A 21,368-nucleotide genomic window follows, 5' to 3' on the forward strand; every position below is an offset into this window, starting at 1 on the left:
TCTGAAATATGATCTAGGGAAATGCATTGCATTTGGTTGTCTCTTTAATGTCATTTAATCTGAAACATTTCATCAGCCTTTTTTTGTGTGTGTTCTTTGACCTTTATGTTCTTAAAATATAGGCCAAGTGTTTGTTGTTAGGTTTTTTTTTTTAGAAAAACCCTCAGTTTGAGTTTGTGTAATTAAACTAGTTGAGGTTATACATTTTTGGCATAGTAGAAATACTACAGTAGCAATGATGTGTCCTTAGTGCATAGTATCAGAGATCACCTGATATTGTTTGTTTATAGTGATGTCTGCAAGGTTTGCCCAATCTAAAGTTACTGTTTCTCTCTGTAATAAATAATCTGTTAGGAGACATTTGAGATGATGTAAATACCTATTTCTCATCAGCCTTTCACCTCTGAGTTTATTTTGTCATTCTGTTTCAAGTCTGTCATAGTGAAACTTTAGTTTTTCAGCTTTATTTTCTAAAGTACTTAAGATTATAAATTTTTCTTAATATATCACTTGGACATATTAACTGATGTACTTAGAGTAGGTTGGAAATGAAAGGAGACAGGCGATGGGGAGATTGTCTATATAATAACGTACTATTGGGCAACTGGCAATAAGATCCTGAAGTGAAGTGAAGTCGCTCAGTCGTGTCCGATTCTTTGCGACCCCATGGACTGTAGACCACCAGGTTTCTCTGTCCATGGGATTTTCCAGGCAAGAATACTGGAGTGGGTTGCCATTTCCTTTTCCTGGAGATCTTCCCAACCCAGGAATTGAACCGGGTCTCCCTCATTGTAAACAGTCACTTTACTGTCTGAGCCACCATGGAAGTCCAGTAAGATCCTAAAGAGGGTATTTTAAAGATGCCCCAAGTCAGCCATGTCTTAACAAAATGTTTCCAGTGTTGATTTAAAGAACAGGAGATACAGTTTATGATGATCATGATTGTTATGAGTAATAGTAAGTTCCAGAAAATTATGAAATTAAGACGTGTGTTTCTTTAGTGCCACTGGTACCTCCGGACTTGTTTAGTGTACAGTATCGCAAACATTTACTTTATCATTTCAGGAGCAGCAGCGCTGGCATGGAAGAATCCTCTGTCAAGCTGGTTTACTGCTATGCTCCACTGCTTTGGTGGAGGAATTTTATCCTGTGTACTGCTTGCAGAGCCTCCACTTAGGTTTCTTGCAAACAACACTAATATATTACTGGCATCTTCAATCTGGTAAGCTGCCATTGTGGTGAACTATTTAAAAAATTGTTCTGTAAATTGTTAGTAAATGGTATTTTTTTCTTTAAAAATATTTTATGTTCTTAGAAGTTAATGCATTTGCAAAGGAAGGCACCCAAATAATGCCAAAGGTTTTAAATGCTAAGTATGTCTCTTTCTCACCCTTCTCCCCTATTCTCTCTCAGAGGTAGGAATACCATTTTCTTATGTGTCTTTAGTGGAGGCATTTCAAATATGAAAGGACATCAAATATTTGACCCCCAACAGTTGATCTTGTGAACCTAACCTATGCTCATAGTTATACAACTTAATAATCAAGAGTGTGACCAACTATACAAAAAGTCCAAGTGATTATGATATTTCGGATAATTGTTCATGTCATACTCTGCTTGATTTTTCAGAGCCTTATGAAATTTAACATTATTTTTGTTTTGAAGTGAAGAAAAAATTGTTAATAGGAATTGCTTTGGATTCTTGGAAATTCAGCTTCAGTTATCTTTAAGAGGAGTGATCCTCCAAGTTAAAAAAAAGTATTATACCAGTTGGAGAGCTTTGTTAAACCTAAAGTGGAAACTTTTGATTAAAATTAAATAAAAAAAAATAAAAAAAATCAATGAAATATGTAACATTAGGAACATTAGAAGTTAATTTTTATTGCGATACTTTTTTTTTAATTTTTAAAAGCTCTATTTATTTGGCTGAGTCGGGTCTTAGTTGCAGCATGAGAGATCTTCGTTGCATCCTGTGGGAGCTTCTCGTTGTGGCACATGGATCCCCTAGTTGTGGCGGTCGGTCTTCTGTAGTTTTGACACAGGGGCTTCAGTTACTCCACAGCTTGTGGGATCTTCGTTCCCTGACCAGGGCTAGAACTACCTCACCTGTATTGCAAGGCAGATTTTTAACCACTGGACCACCAGGGAAGTCCCTACTGTGATAATTTTAAATATGTGCTCAGTTGCTAAGTCGTGCCTGACTCTTTGTGACCCCATGGACTGTAGCCCACTAGGCTCAGACTTTGTCCATGGGATTTCCTAGGCAAGCATACCGGAGTGGATTGCCATTTCCTTCTCCATTTAAATATGTAACCAGTTATAAAAGGGGATATTATAAATAGTGGTAGCAATGGGAAAAATAGTGGGAACCTGTAGCCATAGAAACCGTTCGGAGTAGAACAATAAGTTTGATAGCAAATACGTATTGAGCTGTTACCATGTGTCAGCTAAAATTCTTTATATTCATTGTCATATCACAAGGGTCTAATGAAGTACCTCCTATTATTTCCATTTGAAAAATGAGAAAACTGAGGCATAGAGAAACTTCGTGGTTACTTTCATATTTAGTAAGTGATTGAGCTAGGATCAAAACCAGGAAGCTTGACTGTAGAGCTTAATAACCACTGTCTCTCATTTATTTGCTTAACTATTAAACTATTACCTTCCAGTTACTATGTGTTTTAAAACACTTTCTCAAGGACTTTATTTCTTTAGCAATATTTTAAAAGGATGTTAACACTTTGGAGAATTTTTTTTTTAATGTGTCTAGATGCTGAAACTATATGAAAATAGGACATCCAGACTCTGATACTTTTCATCACTTTCACTTCTACTCCTGTATACTACCACTATTGCCTGGACAGTTTCAGTAGCTTCCTAAGTGGTCTAGCTGCTTCTTTCATTATCCCCCCTGAGTCTTGTCTTTATTTTTGCTGCTGTTTAGTTGCTGTCATATCCAACTCTTTTCAACATAGTAGATAAAAAGTGATTATTTAAAAATAAGTTGTTAGAACATATTACTTCTATGATCAGTATATTCTTATCTTATTAAGAGGAAAATTCAGAACTCTTAGTGTACCCTGTAAGACTGTAAAATCTTCCTTTCCACTCTGTGTTGTAATGTCTTTCTAGTCTATTCCTGCTCAGTCTGCTTTAATCACCTTGGTTTTGCCATTTTTTTGAACACAAAGATATTGTTCTATCTCAGTGCCCTTGTGCTTGCTCTCTTTTCTCTGTGACGTTCTTTTCCCAGGAGGCTCGTAGTTTCTTTCTTTGGAGAGGTCTCTAAAAAACATACCTTCTCTCCCATGACTATCTCATCATACTTCTTTTTTTTTCTTCCTAGGGTTATTACTATCTGGTGTGTTGTCTGTTTATTTCTTTTTATGATGGTTTGTCTCACTCCACTAGAATAGCAGCCTATCAGAGCAGGGACTTCGTTTTGTTGATTGTGTGCCAAGTACTACTGTTCTAGGCTGAGTAAGTACATTGCTAAAGGAATGGACTGCTTGTGTTACATGGGAGTTCTGTAATTGAGTGGCAAGAAATTACAGATCTTGATTAGTGGTTCATTAAATGAAATAAAATTGCTTGTCTATAAATATATACTTTCTTGGCTGAAACTAAGATATGTTAGAAATGGAAAATAAATGCATTTTTATGTAGTTAACTAATAATATAGTATTTAGTTGTTAACTTGAAATCTTTTATTATTCCCATTTAATATAAGAGGAAATTGATGATTGATATATTGGTAAATGACAGGGTCTCAATTTCAAATTAGCATGATCTTAACCAAGATGAACTTTCATTATAAACAATATATGTTTTTTAATTTTAAACTTTCAATTAATATTGAGTAGGTGCAAAGGAATATTTATAATATATGCAGAAGACAAAGAATTATGACACAATAAAAACTTTTATATCCATCATTTACATTAAAAAAAAATTCAGTTCAGTTCAGTTGCTCAGTCATGTCCGACTCTTTGTGACCGCATGGACTGCAGTGTGCCAGGCCTCCCTGACCGTCTAGAGTTTACTCAAACTCATGTCCATTGAGTCGGTGATGCCATCCAGTCATCTCATGCTCTGTCGTCTTCCAAAAATATTTTATTATAAAGTAAAAATTCAGAAAACCAAGTACATCGCCCAATGAATTATTGCTAGGTATATCCTTGAAACCATGACCCAAGTCAAGAAATAAAGCTTTGTCATCTGTCCCAGAAGTTCCTTCCGGGTGTCACATTCCAATCACAACTCCCTTTCCACCTTAAATAATAAAAGAAGAAAAGACTGAGTATTGCCATTTTGAAATTCTCAATTAGTTATCAGACAAAAGTCATTAAGAGTATTAACATCAGCAAAAAAAAAAGCTTATCAGACATTTTGGGTCTCTTATGGTCTTGCTAAATAAAAGGATCTAACCTGAATTTGATTTGGATTCTTTCTTCCAGAAGAAAGTACAAGATGAATCTTATAGTAACTAGCAAGGAAGCTAATCAGTATCAAGAGCCAATCTGAAGAAATTCCCCCTGGTCAATGAAGGGACAATTTGAGCTTTAATAATAAAATTCCAATTTATTGAAACCCATAAAATATGCTTAATCCATGAGCTCATACTTACTTAAAATTTTTTTTTTTAAATAACAGGAACAAAAAGAACTGGAAACTTTTGGAGAACAGCAGGGGACCAGTTCATATCCTGAAAACTGTAAACAAAGAGCAAGAATCAAGTATAGATCCTTCCTTTCCTGGATGAACTAGGAAGCCAAATGATAGATGATAGCACACCATTATCCTGACTTTTATGTTCATGACTTCTTTGCATACAAAATTTTATCATCCAGATGTTCATTCCAAGACACTATAATTTAGTTACACCCATTAAAAATTTTAATGTCTCTTAAGTCTCTTTGATTTTATCAGTTTCCCTTCCATTCTGTTTTTCCTTATAGTTACCTCATGAAGAACCAGAGCTATTTGACATGTAGACTTTTCTTTACTTGTGAGTTTGCTGATTGCATACTTATGGTGCAGATCATTATATTCCTCTATTCTCTGTTTCCTGATAATTGGCAGATTGATCCAGAATCCAGAGCAGATTCATATTCAGTTCAGTTCAGTCGCTCAGTTGTGTCCGACTCTTTGAGACCCCATCAACTGCAGCATGCCAGGCCTCCCTGTCCAACTCCACCAACTCCTGGAGTCCACCCAAACCCACGTCCATTGTGTTGGTGATGCCATCCCACCATCTCATCCTCTGTCGTCCCCTTCTCCTCCTAGATCCCTTTGATTAGTAAGACCATAAGAGACCAGAATGTGTGATTAGCTTTTTTTTGATTGATGTTAGTACTCTTTCAATGGCTTTCATCTGATAACTAATTGAGAATTTCAAAATGGCAATAGTCCGTCTTTTCTTCTGTATATTAATTGAAGTAGTATTATGAATAAATACTTCCCACAAATCATCCATTATTTGGTTACCCAAGTTATATAGTTTCATAAAGGAAAGGAGGATAAATACTTGATTCTTGCTTTTTATTTACAGTTTTCAGGATTATGAATTGGTCCCCTGCTGTTCTTCAGAAGTGACCAGTATTTTTTTGTTGTTGCTGTTGTAATTAAAAAAAATAATTTTAAGTAAGTATGAGCTCATGGATTAAGAGTATTTTATTGGTTTCAATAAATTGGAATTTTCCTATTATTAAAGCTCAAATTGACCCTTTGTTGACCAATGGGATTTCTTCAGATTGGCTTGTAAGATTTTGATTAGCTTCCTTGCTACTTAATCAATACAAGATTCATCTTGTACTTTCTTCTGGAATTACTGATTTCTGTAGTAAACTCTGGTTCCTTATAGGAGAAAAGGTATTTCAGGGTCACAGTCTGAACACTAGACATGTTCATTATTCTTAACTACTTATGTATTCTAGGTCTTTTCAGTGGACAGAGCTAGGAAAAATAAAGATAAAATAACTCATGAGTTCATTGATATTTCTAACTGAAATTCAGAATCGTAGAATTTATGTAACTTTTCTCTGTTACATATGTATCTTCTTTCTTCCACACTAAGAATTTTGAATTAAGAATTCAGTATCATGGTAATACAAGTCTGTGCCCTGACCAGTAATGCTGAAGAAGCTGAAGTGGAACAATTCTATGAAGATCTATAAGACCTTCTAGAACTAACACACAAAAAAGATGTCCTGTTCATTCATTACAGGGGAGTGGAATGCAGAAGTAGGAGGTCAAGAAACACCTGGAGTAACAGGCAGATTTGGCCTTAGAGTACAGAATGAAGCAGGGCAAAGGCTAATAGAGTTTTGCCAAGAGAATGCACTGGTCATAGCAAATACCCTCTTCCAACAGCAGAAGAGAAGACTCTACACATGGACATCACCAGATAGTCAACACCGAATCAGACTGATTATATTCTTTGCAGTCAAAGATGGAGAAGCTCTGTACAGTCAGCAAACACAAGACTGGGAGCTGACTGAGGCTCAGGTCCTGAACTCCTTATTGCCAAATTCAGACTTAAATTGAAGAAGGTAGGGAAAACCACTAGACCATTCAGGTATGACCTAAATCAAACCCCTTAACGATTATACAATGAAAGTGACAAATAGATTCAAGAGATTAGATCTGATAGAGTGCCTGATGAACGAACTATGGACAGAGGTTGGTGACATTGTACAGGAGACAGGGATCAAGACCATCCCCAAGAAAAGAAATGCAAAAAGGCAGAATGGCTGTCTGAGGAGGCCTTACAAATAGCTGTGAAGCGAAGAGAAGCGAAAAAGGAGAAAAGGAAAGATATAAGCATCTGAATGCAGAGTTCCAAAGAATACCAAGGAGAGGTAAGAAAGCCTTCATCAGTGATCAGTGCAAAGAAATAGAGGAAAACAACAGAATGGGAAAGACTGGAGATTTCTTTAAGGAAATTAGAGATACCAAGGGAACATTTCATGCAAAGATGGGCTCAATAAAGGACAGAAATGGTATGGACCTAAGAGAAGCAGAAGATATTAAGAAGAGGTGGCAAGAATACACAGAAGAACTATACAAAAAGATCTTCATGACCCAGATAATCACGATGGTATGATCATTCACCTAGATCCAGACATCCTGGAATGTGAAGTCAAGCGGGCCTTTGGAAGCATCACTATGAACAAAGCTAGTGGAGGTGATGGAATTCCAGTTGAGCTGTTCCAAATCCTGAAAGATGATGCTGTGAAAGTGCTGCACTCAATATGCCAGCAAATTTGGAAAACTCAGCAGTGGCCACGGGACTGGAAAAGGTCAGTTTTCATTCCAATCCCTAAGAAAGGCAATGCCAAAGAATGCTCAAACTACCGCACAATTGCACTCATCTCACACGCTAGTAAAGCAATGCTCAAAATTCTCCAAGGCAAGCTTCAACAGTACTTGAACTGTGAACTTCCAGATGTTCAAGCTGGTTTTAGAAAAGGCAGAGAAACCAGAGATCAAATTGCCAGCATTTGCTGGATCATGGAAAAAGCAAGAGAGTTCCAGAAAAACATCTATTTCTGCTTAATTGACTGTGCCAAAGCCTTTGACTGTTTCTGTCACCACAAATTGTGGAAAATTCTTGAAAGAGATGGGAATACCAGATCACCTGACCTGCCTCTTGAGAAGTCTGTGTGCAGGTCAGGAAGCAACAGTTAGAACTGGACATGGAACAACAGACTGGTTCCAACGAGGGAAAGGAGTACGTCAAGGCTGTATATTGTCACCCTGCTTATTAACTTACATGCAGAGTCCATCATGAGAAACACTGGGCCGGAGGAAACGCAAGCTGGAATCAAGATTTTCAGAAGAAATATCAATAACCTCAGATATGCAGACGACACCACCCTTATGGCAGAAAGTGAAGAAGAACTAAAGAGCCTCTTGATGAAAATGAAAGAGGAGAGTGAAAAAGTTGGCTTAAAGCTCAACATTCAGAAACTAAGATCATGGCATCTGGTCCCATTACTTAATGGCAAATAGATGGGGAAATAGTGGAAACAGTGTCAGACTTTATTTTTTGGGGCTCCAAAATCACTGCAGATGGTGACTGCAGCCATGAAATTAAAAGACACTTGCTCCTTGGAAGAAAAGCTATGATCAACCTAGACAGCATATTAAAAAGCAGAGATATTACTTTGTCAACAAATGTCTGTCTCGTCAAAGCTATGGTTTTTCCAGTAGTCATGTATGGATGTGAGAGTTGGACTGTGAAGATAACTGAGTGCCAAAGAATTGATGCATTTGAACTGTGGTGTTGGAGAAGACTCTTAATAGTCCCTTGGACAGCAAGGAGATCCAACCAGTCCATTCCAAAGGAGATCAGTCCTGAAAATTCATTGGAAGGACTGATGCTAAAGGTGAAACTCAAATACTTTGGCCACCTGATGCGAAGAATTGACTCATTTGAAAAGATCCTGATGCTGGGAAAGATGGAAGGTGGGAGGAAAAGGGGACAACAGAGGATGAAATGGTTGGATGGCATCACTGACTCAATGGACCTGAATTTGAGTAAACTCCAGGAGTTGGTGATGGACAGGGAGGCCTGGCGTGCTGCACTTCGTGGGGTCGCAAAGAGTCAGACACCACTGAGCCACTGAACTGAACTGAAATGAAAAATTTTGATTCTTAAGGGCACAAGATATGATAGAATTAGGATATTTCAACACTGCCCATTTATTTTGTATCATTCACACAATACATAATAGTTTTGGAGTAATCATATGAATACCACCACTGATATGATTACTGAAAATATTTTCTTGCATATACTGTTTTCATTGTCTTCCTATTTTTAAAATAGATGAACTATTCTACACTGTCATAGTAATAGTTATTGTGTACTATATTCTTCCTTCTACATTCCTTTTCAGTGTTTGTTTTATAGCTAACTGTATATTTAATGTTTTTTTATCAGTCCTTATGTCTGTGTCTGTTGTAATTTTGGTTTTCTGAAGGTTTTTTCTCTAATTCATTCATCTGGAATAGTAGTCCCTAAATTCTCATGTGTTGGTAAGTTTGTGTTTTTTGGACTTGAAAGTCAGTTTTATTGGATACAGGATCATGGGATCATACTTTCCAGCTCAGAGTATTTTAAATATGTTACTCAGTTTTCTTGTTTATGAAGCATTCTGTGAAAAACTGATCATTTAATTTTCTTTCTCTTATAAGTCACATGTTTTTCTTTTCTAAATGCTCCAAAGCTTTTTTTTTCTGGCATGAAAGTCTAATAATTTAAATTAAATATTACTAGGTGTTAGTCATTTGGGGCTCATTTTTAGGTATGTGGTCTGTCCTTTTTAGTAGCTATGTGTGTGTGTGTTTTAAATTGAGAAAACTTTTATAATATGTACTCTTCTCTTGCTTTGATTTTCTCCAGGAACTCCTATTGGCTCTTTTTTGCCTTTCTTCAGTGAACCTTTTTATGTCTTTAAACTTTTTAAAAATTTTTCTTTTTTACCTAGTCTTTTTTTAGAAGGCCCTATTATTTTATTTCTCTTTGTTTTACTTCTAGTTTGGTCTTCATTACTGAAATAATTTTTTAAATCTTTTTTCTTACTCTTTGTGAGCATTTTATCTCTGGTTCTCTGTTTTTCTGTTTTTGATGTGCATTGTTTTATGTGTTGTATCACTTTCTTAATGTCTTTACCTTGTTTTGAAATAGGTTGCAGTTTTGATCTGTTTTGTGAACACATTTACCTGAGTACTTTCATTATAGGGAATTTTTTTCTCTTATAATAATAAATTTATATAGGGTTTGACCTGATAATTTTCTGTTGGTCATTTTTATGTGGAGTCAAGTTTGTTGAACTTTTAAGATAAAGTAAAACTCATGAAAGATTCTCTGACTTCATAGAGTTCCTGCATCGGTTGTTATATAGTATTCAAAAGATGATGACTTGCTTTCTGAGATTTCACCAGTCTTTTCCTCTTCCCCGGTTTGGTCTGTACTTTTCCCTGCTTTTGTTGTTCTGTCCTGCTCAGTTTTTTTTTTTTTTTTTCACCACACCCCGTGACATGTTTAACTTCCTTGACCAGGTGTCAAACCTGAGGCCTCTGCAGTGGAAGCTCAGAGTCTTAACCACTGGGCCACCAGGGAAGTCCATGCTCAGTTTTGATTCTCATTATGGGACTTGTTCTAGGTGGATCAGTTTTCAGAGTTCATGGGGACTATGTTGGTCAAACCCCTATGGACCTTCTTATCATGGACACTTTGTCTTACCTAGTATTGGAAATGTCAGAATCCTTCCAGTTTCAGCTGTTGTTTTCCAAGTTGGCCTGCTGTGTTTTCTAGTGAATACCCGATAGTTATTTTGAAGCTGTTTTGTTCTTAGGTCTGTTAGCTGCCGCTTACTTTCTTCTTCCTGTCAAGCAGTTTAGGTCTGTGGGTGCTGGTGATTTGCCTCTCTATTTACACTTTGGGATTTGAAGGGATACCTTGTCACATAGTTCTGTTGTAAGTGCTGTGGATGGGATTTTGGCTTTGCTCTCTAGTTGCCATGTCTGTTTTTATGTGGGGATTGGAAGAGATCTAAATCTGTGCAACTACTGCTGCCACCACCTTCTCAGATTACTTGTCATTAGTTTTGATGTCCCTTGTGTGACCTTCCATGCTCAGCCCAATCCCATCTCCTTTCTTCCTTCAGTTCAGTCGCTCAGTCATGTCTGACTCTGCGACCCCATGAATCCCAGCACGCCAGGCCTCCCTGTCCATCACCAACTCCCGGAGTTCACTCAGACTCACATCCATCGAGTCGGTGATGCCATCCAGCCATCTCATCCTCTGTCGTCCCCTTCTCCTCCTGCCCCCAATCCCTCCCAGCATCAGAGTCTTTTCCAATGAGTAAACTATTTCTATGAGGTGGCCAAAGTATTGGAGTTTCAGCTTTAGCATCAGTCTTTCCAGTGAACACCCAGGACTGATCTCCTTCAGAATGGACTGGTTGGATCTCCTTGCAGTCCAAGGGACTCTCAAGAGTCTTCTCCAACACCACAGTTTAAATGTTGTACCTATCATTTCTTTACTTTTCTGTGTAGTTCTGGCATATATATTTCTAAACAGTATATTTCATGACAGTTTTATAAATGAAATCATATATATGTATTTTTCATTGACTTGCTTTTTTTGTCCAGCCTTTGTTCCTGAGATTCAGCCTTATGGCGTATGGTTATAATTTACTAATTTTCTCTCCTGTATAGCTTATCAGAATGAATTGTGGTCATATTTCATCCATTTCTTTGTTGACATAGAATTGTATCCAGTTTTTTTTTTCTATTATAATGTTGCTAAGAACATGATACACATGATATGCCAAGAGATTTTTCTTTTGGTATAATTTAAGAATATATTTTTTGAGTTATAGGGAAAGTGATTTTTAAGCTCTACTAGATAATAACAAATCATTTCTCAAATGATTATGCTAATTTTCTCTCATCCCATCTCCCTGCACTTTTTGTACAGATAATTTCTGCCTTGTTTGTGTTTATCTTACTTTTTAGAAAAAGGTGTATATCTTACACATGAATATCTAAACAGCATATCTTTTTAGTTTTATTTGTTTTTTGCCCTGTTTTAAAGTGGAGTATTATATAGTTCTCTACGGCTTTTTTCACTCAGCATTATGTTACTTAGATTCATCTGTGTTTTGTTTGTAGCTGTGATACATTCCTCCTCATTGTGGTATAATCTATTATATTAATATCGATATTCATTCTTCTTCTGATGACCTTTTTTATTGGTTCTAGTTGTTTTGTTGGGTACTACGAAACAACAACAATAGCACCCACTGATGCAGTACTTACTGTTTCAGGCACTTTTCTAAGTGCTCTATATTTGTCCTCTCATTTAACCTCACAGGAAACCAGTGAGGCAAGTTCCGTTTTATTTTCATTTGGTAGATAAGGGATCTGAGACAAGAAGGCTTAAATAACTTGCCCAAGGAATCACAGGTGTCTAGTAGCTGGAGCCAGGATTCAAACCTAAGCTACCTAGTCCTTTAGTCTGCCCTTTCACAGCTTTTTGTTTTGGATTTGGGAAATACATTGTCTTTGTGTTCACAGACCCTTAAATACAAAAAAATGGTGCTTGCTTAAAGACACATTGTATTTTAATGTTTTCTTTTTTCAGGTTTTAATGTTGAGAACAAGTTTCTAATCTTAGCTTCATTTGATTTTAATTTGAGAGATTGAAATGTTTGTGGTATACTTTTAACTCTAGCAAGTTAAACTAAGGGAGTATGTGAATACAATTATTGGGAAAGTCATCTTTAGTATAATAGCTCTTAGTGCTCACGTCTGGAAATTAGCACCATCTGCTGGCAAAGGGAAACAGTAACTTGGTGTGTCATGGTAGGTTCAGTGTCGTTTGGAAGACAGTATAGCCTTTCATAGGATTTTTCCTTTTGAAAACTGTTTCTGGGAGGAAGTAAATATTTTATAATTCGTCTATGTATTGATTTTTATGCCCCAGTTTATTTTCCTTTAACTTCTAAGTATCAGTTATTATACATTGCACATTTACATAACTGATACTGCATTTTTATGAGGAGAAATACAACAAAAAGTATAGTTATGGGCGGCGATGCTGGGAGCCTGGCAGGCGCGGAACCGTTAGCGCAGTTGGCGGCGGCGGCGGTCGGTGACGGCACAGCGCTCAGCGCACACAGGGCCCCCGCAGCAGCTGTAGCGGAGGTGCCCTGCGGTCCCGGCCCCGGCGCGGCCACCCTCGCTCTCTCGGCCTCCCTGCCTCGCTTGCACCATGGCTGATCAGCTGACCGAAGAGCAGATTGCTGAATTCAAGGAAGCTTTCTCCGTATTTGACAAAGATGGTGATGGCACCATCACAACCAAGGAACTTGGAACCGTCATGAGGTCGTTGGGCCAGAACCCAACAGAAGCCTAATTGCAGGACATGATCAACGAGGTGGACGCCGATGGTAATGGCACCATTGACTTCCCAGAATTTTTGACTACGATGGCGAGAAAAAAGAAAGACACCGACAGTGAAGAAGAAATCCGCGAGGCATTCCGAGTCTTTGATAAGGATGGCAACGGTTACATCAGCGCCGCAGAGCTCTGCCCCGTCATGACAAACCTGGGAGAGAAACTGACAGATGAGGAAATAGAGGAGACGATCAGAGAAGCTGACATCGATGGAGACGGACAAGTCAACTACGAAGAATTCGTACAGATGATGACTGCAAAATGAAGACCTACTTTCAACTCCTTTCCCCCTCCCCAGAAGAATCAAATTGAATCTTTTACTTACCTCTTGCAAAAAAAAAAAGTTCATTTACTCGTTCTGTTTCTATATAGCAAAACTGAATGTCAAAAGTACCTTCTGTCCACACACAAAAAATCTGCATGTATTGGTTGGTGGTCCTGTCCCCTAAAGATCAAGCTACACATCAGTTTTCCGATATAAATACTTGTCCTACCTTAACAATAAGGAAGCACTTCGTGGACTCCTGGCAGGTCCATCTGCTCATGATTAATAACACTGTTTGGGCTGGCCAGTTTTTCATGCATGCAGCTTGACAATTGAGCACAGTCAGGCGTTTGTATTAAAAATGAAAAAGTGAAAAAAACAAATTCAAAACCTGCTCAGAGGGGTTCTAGTTCAAATTGTTAGTGTAAATTGTCATAGCTGGTTTACTGAGAAGAGGCATTTAAAATTGGTTCGCCTCAGGATGCTGTGTGGGTAACTGTCCAAGCAGAGCTCCCCTGCTGCAGGGCGGGCCTCTCTAACGCCCCTGGCGACCCTGACGCACACTGGCGGCGTGTCTGTCTGTCTGCAGCGTTGTCCGCGTTGTGCTGAGTGGAATGGGTGTCAGGCTATCACCATTCATACAAATTTTTAAAAAGAAACTTTGATCAAGGGAGCATCTTTGCACTCTCTGTTTCTAAAACCTTCCAAACCATGACTTGAAGCCGGCAGAGTAGGCTGTGGCTATGGACTTCAGCACAACCATCAACATTGCTGTTCAAGAAATTTACAATTTACATCCATTCCAAGTTGTAAATGCTAGTCTTTTTTTTTTCCCCAATAAAAAGACCATTAACTTAAAAAAAAAGTATAGTTATATAAGTCTGTCATCTGTAATAGTCTTTTTCAGAGAATATATGTAAAGTTATTAATTTGTTAGAGATTGAGAGCAAGAGAAAAGCTATCTTATTGGACTAATATGAACTGCGTTTAGTTTATTGCTCTTTTGGCTTGGTTAAGTTATCCTGTTTTTGGTAGTCAGAGGAGGGGAATTAAGGGGGAATGAAGGCAGAGTTCTCAGTGATTAACCGTGGAAGCTCAACTCTTCGTATTAACCTAAATTCTCATTTCATCTTCCTATTTTAACTGTTTCAACTTTTATTTGTCAGTGGCCTTGCATCCTGTTTGTATCCTATTTTAGACTAACTTTTGTTATTTAGCACTATTCCTTGTCTTTTTTTTCTCTCTGTTAATATAAGTGACTTAAAAATATATGAGAAATAAATTGCCTTCTTGTTCCATTTCCTGTTATGTTGCAGTCCTTCTTTTCTGATATGTTTTCTTTAAGCGCTTTAAAGTTAAAAGTTCCTTAGATGCGACAATTTTAATTAAAGGTGAAATTATAATCTTTACAGAAGGAAGAACATGATTCCTTAATGAGTGTTGGTTGAGTGAGTCATCAACGGAATTTTAAAAAGCTAACGTGTTATAGAGCGGGAATGGCTGTTTAGGGAGCCGCTGGTCTGATTTGCTTACTTGTAAGTCTGTGGAGCACAATAAACAGTTCTTTTGCCCTGTGGCTATTTAACACTTGAAATGAGAACTATTTTTGTCAAATATTAGTGTGTTATAGGTATACTTTAGAAATATTTGAAATGCAATAAAGACCTATTTATTAGAAATAGCAGTAATTACAGATTTTTAGACCATATGCCAAAATGTCACATCAGTTCAATTCAGTCCCTCAGTCGTGTCCGACTCTTTGCGACCACATGAATTACAGCACGCCAGGCCTCCCTGTCCATCACCAGCTCCCAGAGTCTACCCAAACTCATGTGCATCAAGTCGGTGATGCCATCCAGCCATCTCATCCTCTGTCGTCCCCTTCTCCTGCCCCTAATCCCTCCCAGCATCATCAGGGTCTTTTCCAATAAGTCAGCTGTCAGTTCAGTTCAGTTCAGTCGCTCAGTCGTGTCCAACTCTCTGTGACCCCATGAATCGCAGCACGCCAGGCCTCCCTGTCCATCACCAACTCCCGGAGTTCACCCAGACTCACGTCCATGAAGTCAGTGGTGCCATCCAGCTATCTCATCCTCTGTCGTCCCCTTCTCCTCCTGCCCCCAATCCCTCCCAGCATCAGTCTTTTCCAATGAGTCAACTCTTCACATGAGGTGCCCAAAGTACTGGAGTTTCAGCTTTAGCATCATTCCTTCCAAAGAACACCCAGGGCTGATCTCCTTCAGAATGGACTGGTTGGATCTCCTTGCAGTCCAAGGGACTCTCAAGAGTCTTCTCCAGCACCACAGTTCAAAAGCATCAATTCTTCGGCACTCAGCTTTCTTCACAGTCCAACTCTCACATCCATACATGACTACTGGAAAAACCATAGCCTTGACTAGACGGACCTTTGTTGACAAAGTAATGTCTCTGCTTTTTAATATGCTATCTAGGTTGGTCATAACTTTTCTTCTAAGGAGTAAGCGTCTTTTAATTTCATAGCTGCAGTCTCACCATCTGCAGTGATTTTGGAGCCTGAAAAAATAAAGTCTGACACTGTTTCCACTGTTTCCCCATCTATTTCCCATGAAGTGATGGGACCAGATGTCATGATCTTAGTTTTCTGAATGTTGAGCTTTAAGCCAACTTTTTCACTCTCCTCTTTCACTTTCATCAAGAGGCTTTTTAGTTCCTCTTCACTTTCTGCCATAAGGGTGGTGTCATCTGCATATCTGAAGTTATTGATATTTCTCCCAGCAATCTTGATTCCAGCTTATGCTTCTTCCAGCCCAGCGTTTCTCATGATGTTCTCTGCATAGAAGTTAAATAAGCAGGGTGACAATAAACAGCCTTGACGTACTCCTTTTCCTATTTGGAACCAGTCTGTTGTTCCATGTCCAGTTCTAACTGTTGCTTCCTGACATACAGGTTTCTGAAGAGGCAGGTCAGGTGGTCTCCAAGCCAAACTTCATCAACACGTGAACCGTGAACTTCCAGATATTCAAGCTAGTTTTAGAAAAGGCAGAGGAACCAGGGATCAAATTGTCAACATCCGCTGGATCATGGAAAAAGCAAGAGAGTTCCAGAAAAACATCAATTTCTGCTTTATTGACTATGCCAAAGGCTTTGACTGTGTGGATCACGATAAACTGGAAAGTGTCACATAGCTGGATATAAAAACTCCAAGATTGAGACTTCCTTGGTGATCCAGTGGTTAAGATTCAGTGCTTTCACTGCAGGGGGCATGGGTTTGATCCCTAGTTAGGGGGGGAAAAATGCCAAGATTGCTCTTGTAGTTTAGGCTTTCAACTCATGTTGAAGATAATTTCTGTGTGGAGAATGAAAATGGGGTCATTTGTATTATTTTTATTTGTTGTGTTTTTGTTTTGAGTATTTTGAGCATACATTATTTTTATTTTACTTAAAATAATACTTTAAAAAATTGCTTAAGTGTAACTCTTTTCTTTTCCTGGCACCTAACCTACTTCCTGGAAATTTGTTCTACTTTTAAAGAGAGAATTTAAAGAGAGGCTTTCAAAATATTATATAAACATGTAAAGTTTTTATATCATACCAGTCATTTTCAAAAAGCTTTTAACTATTCTTAGGTAATTTAGTTTTTTCTTTAAAGCTCTTTAATTATCAGATGGTTCTTTGATATGTTTTGTGTTTTGCCTCCTACTAATTTATTAGCTGTTAATAAATGATTTAATTCAGGGGTACTTTTTATTATGCTGAGTTTTAGGTGAGGGGGTAACACAATGAATGATTCCTGCCATTAAGGACTGTTATAATTTATCATAAAGAAAAGGTATAGAAGAGCTATGTTGAATATAGGAACCATCAGAATTTAGTCTGAACTGAGACTATTAAATGAAACTCCCAAAGTCAATGTATATGGTAGTATTTGAGTGAAATCTTGAAGAAAAGGAAGAATTGGTAAGTGGAGTTGAAGAAGAGAGGGTGCTTCAGGCCTGACAAATCATTGCATCTTATATTTGGTCTCTGAAGTAATGTTTTGGTGAACAGGTTTCATATTCCATGAATACTATTGGGAATTTGGATTTATGAACCATGAATTACAGTAAGATTAACAGCGTCTTTTAGAAAAGATAGAGTACCTCTTTTAAGCAGTATATTCCTCATTGCTTCAAGATAAATATTCTGCTTTAAGCACAAAATTGTCTGCCAGAGAGTGTTAGGAATATGGGGGTGGGGGAGTGCTATGTCTTCCTATCAGTACTACTGTTGAATTGTTGAACAGATGCTTAGAACAAATGAAGCTACAGAAAATAATTCACCTGAGGAGTGAATTATTGTTAAACTAATATCACAATTTAATTGGTTGAAATTTAAACTTACTCAACTGAGTTGAAGAACAAGCTTCATATTCTTTTAACTGTATGAAAATGTGTTTTCCCTTAACATGAATGAATCTGTCTCGTTGAGAGCTATGACCTTTCTCTGAATAGGTTGCAGTTTATACACAAAGGGGCACAGTTAAAGATGTAAGTGGGGTTGAAATGCTGCTCCTTGCTCAGTTACCAAAGGCTCATTTCTAATTTGAAAGACACTGTACCTAGAGAGGGCTTCCCTTGTGGCTCAGCTAGTAAAGAATCCGCCTGCAATGTGGGAGACCTGGATTCAATCCCTGGGTTGGGAAGATCCCCTGGAGAAGGGATAGGCTGCCCACTCCAGTATTCTGGCCTGAAGGATTCCATGGACTGTATAGTCCATGGAGTCACAAAGAGTCAGACACAACTGAGCGCCTTTCACTTTCTATCTAGAGAAACCCGAAAGCAGAAGTGATTATCAAGTTCAAGTTCAGTTGCTCAGTCATGTCTAACTCTTTGTGACCCCATGGACTGCCCCATGCCAGGCCTCCCTGTCCATCACCAACTCCCGGAGTCTACTCAGACTCATGTCCATTGAGTCAGTGATGCCATCAAACCATCTCATCCTCTGTCATCCCTTTCTCCTCCTGCCCCCAATCCCTCCCAGCATCAGAGTCTTTTCCAGTGAGTCAACTCTTCTCATGAGGTGCCCAAAGTACTGGAGTTTCAGCTTTAGCATCATTCCTTCCAAAGAACACCCAGGGCTGATCTCCTTCAGAATGGACTGGTTGGATCTCCTTGCAGTCCAAGGGACTCTCAAGAGTCTTCTCCAGCACCACAGTTCAAAAGCATCAATTCTTTGGTGCTCAGCTTTCTTCACAGTCCAACTCTCACATCCATACATGACTACTGGAAAAACCATAGCCTTGACTAGACGGACCTTTGTTGACAAAGTAATGTCTCTGCTTTTTAATATGCTGTCTAGGTTGGTCATAACTTTTCTTCCAAGGAGTAAGCATCTTTTAATTTCATGGCTGCAGTCACCATCTGCCGTGATTTTGGAGCCCATAAAAATAAAGCCTCTCACTGTTTCCACTGTTTCCCCATCTATTTCCCATGAAGTGATGGGACCAGATGTCATGATCTTAGTTTTCTGAATGTTGAGCTTTAAGCCAACTTTTTCAGTCTCCTCTTTCACTTTCATCAAGAGGCTCTTTAGTTTTTCTTCGCTTTCTGCCGTAAGGGTGATTATACACTTGGTTTATATTGTTGGTGCATTCAGTACTTAGCTTCTAGAGTAGTACAGACACAGGTTAGGAACTTACTGCATATATAGAGTACTCAGGAGTACAAAATTTATATTCCTCTTTCATTATGACTTTTTGACATATTTTCTTTTATGTGCTTCATGTGATTTAAAAAATACACTTTGGAACTTCTCTGGCAGTCCAGTGGTTAACAATTTGTGCTTTCCTGCAGGGAGCATGGATTGTTCCCTGGTTGGGGAACTAAGATCCCACATGCCTCATGGAGCAGCCAAAAAAAAAAAAAAACTGACTTGATTCAGATTATCTGTGGTCTTCTTGCAGTCAAATTCCATGTTTATTTGGATAATTTCATTTGTTGTGTTTTATCAGATTGTTATTGCTGATAAACGCTAGATTTTTTTTGTTCTGATACAGTCATATTAAAATATTTAAATTTTAATTTCAGGTATATTGCATTTTTTTGCCCATATGACCTAATTTCCCAGGGATACTCATTCCTACCTGTTCAACTGTTGGCTGCGGGAATGAAGGAAGTGACCAGAACTTGGAAAATAGTAGGTGGAGTCACACATGCTAATAGCTATTACAAAAATGGCTGGATAGTCATGATAGCTATTGGATGGGCCCGAGGTAATATTAACAACATGTGTTCATAAATATTCTGTTATTGGTATACTACAAATACTGAATAGTTCTTTAGTTACATTAGTGGGGACCACATACTTTAATAACAGAGACTTCTTTGGAATATGAAAGCATTGTTTCTGTTGACTGGTTAATTTAATCCAAAACTGGCACTCTTAACTAGTACTAGTCATCAGCCATTATTTTACAGCTGATTGTCTTAAAATATACAATATTTATTATTGGTTTGATTAATAGCTGTAACCAGAGAGATTCATAGTTAATTAAGGTGTAGTTGTCATCATAAATAAAACAAGTTTACATAAGAAATTATGTTGTTTACCTAATTAAAGAAATTTTGCTCTTTGTTTTTTCTGGATTTTTTTTCCATCTTGCATACTCTGAAATAGTAAATGTGATAGATTATGGGTTTATGTTCACTCTATATTACCTACCTTTATTGTTCTTTTGTAAGTTGAAATTAAATTTTCAATCTGTTGTTACAGTTATGCACCTAAAACTAAAATCAGGGAAGGAAATGATAAAGCAGAGGAGTTTATTTTTTCAGGTCAGAAACAAACCTCAAGTTACATCTCTGTCTGAGACCCTAGTTTTAAACTTAATTGTAGTACAATAAACAGCTGCCATGAAAGAACTGCAGTTGTCTCGGTACCATAAATGTAGAAAGCAACATTCTTCTTCCTCCTAAGAATTATAGCTTGGAATTTTAAGTCAGGAGAGAATTATGGCTTCATTTCATATATTTTCTCAGGAATATTTGGTTAAGTATTCTTGTTTCGGTGGTTCAGACGGTAAAGTATCAGTCTGCAGTGCAGGAGACCTGGGTTGGATTCCTGGCTCGGGAAGATCCCCTGGAAAAGGGAATGGATACCCACTCTAGTATCCTTTCCTGGAGAAGTCCACTGACAGAGGAAACCAGTGGGCTGTAGTCCATGGGCTTGCAAAGAATTTGCCATGACTAAACAACTAACACATTCCTATCTTATTTTGGTCTTTTTAGGTGCAGGTGGTAGCATTATCACGAATTTTGAGCAGCTGGTAAAAGGATGTTGGAAACCAGAAGCTGAGGAATGGCTGAAGATGTCCTAGTGAGTTTGCATAGACTATACTGAGACGTGGTCTTTTATCTTTAGATTTTACCAAATTTATTTTTAAAACATTTTAGACTCTAAACATGAATGAAACAAACAAACAGAAAGACAAATAAAATGATAATGGGGAGAAAACCAGGAAACCTTTTTTTTTTTTTTTTTCAGAAAGTCTGCTGTCTTAAATGTAGCTTTAAAAATAAATATTGATTACTTTTTCTGTGGGTTCTTCCTCTTAGAAAATAAAACCAAGCAAAAGCTCTTGGATTGTTATAGAATTGTGGGAAGAGAGTGTATTTATGAACTGAGAACAGGAGCAGACTTCTCTGGAATCAGTGGCAGGCTTTTGGCATTTTCATTAATGGCTACATCATCACCCAGATTCCAAATTATTCATAGTTCTGGTGGTAAAATGTCAAACTTATGTGAATAGTCAATACATTATCATAAAGCTCTGTTAGTTTAAAAATGAGAGTTGAGTAACTACATACAAAAAATAAGAAAAAGAGGAAATAACCCATTCTGTGCTTGTACAATTCAAACTACCTTTTGCACCCATTTAGGAGAATCTAATTGTTAGATTTCTCTACAGACATTGACCCAATCAAATAAGTCACAAATGTATTCCTGATGCAACTGAAAATGAAATAAAAAAATATAGTTACCATTTGCACAATTCAGTAAGGAAAGACTTAGGCTTTAGTGGCCATAATAAGCAAGGTGAGGAAGACTTAATGTAAAATAAACTCATTAGAATGGATTAAAAATGAGGGTTGAGAAGTAGTATGAATGATGAAATATG

The 21,368-nt window shown here is 37.7% G+C and overlaps 1 protein-coding gene and 1 pseudogene across 1 annotated transcript in view; both read left to right on the forward strand.

The window, feature by feature from the left end:
• TMEM38B (transmembrane protein 38B) overlaps positions 1-21,368 on the forward strand; it is a 65,337-nt gene that overhangs the window by 20,791 nt on the left and 23,178 nt on the right. The window contains exons 2-4 of the mRNA XM_052644574.1: positions 1,066-1,222; positions 19,279-19,463; positions 20,479-20,566. Coding sequence (XP_052500534.1) covers positions 1,066-1,222; positions 19,279-19,463; positions 20,479-20,566 — 430 coding nt within the window. The remainder of the gene's footprint in view (positions 1-1,065; positions 1,223-19,278; positions 19,464-20,478; positions 20,567-21,368) is intronic.
• LOC128052135 (calmodulin-1-like) lies at positions 12,618-13,300 on the forward strand (annotated as a pseudogene).

Source organism: Budorcas taxicolor, chromosome 8, assembly GCF_023091745.1.
Source record: "Budorcas taxicolor isolate Tak-1 chromosome 8, Takin1.1, whole genome shotgun sequence".
In the NCBI taxonomy this organism is placed as follows: domain Eukaryota; kingdom Metazoa; phylum Chordata; class Mammalia; order Artiodactyla; family Bovidae; genus Budorcas; species Budorcas taxicolor.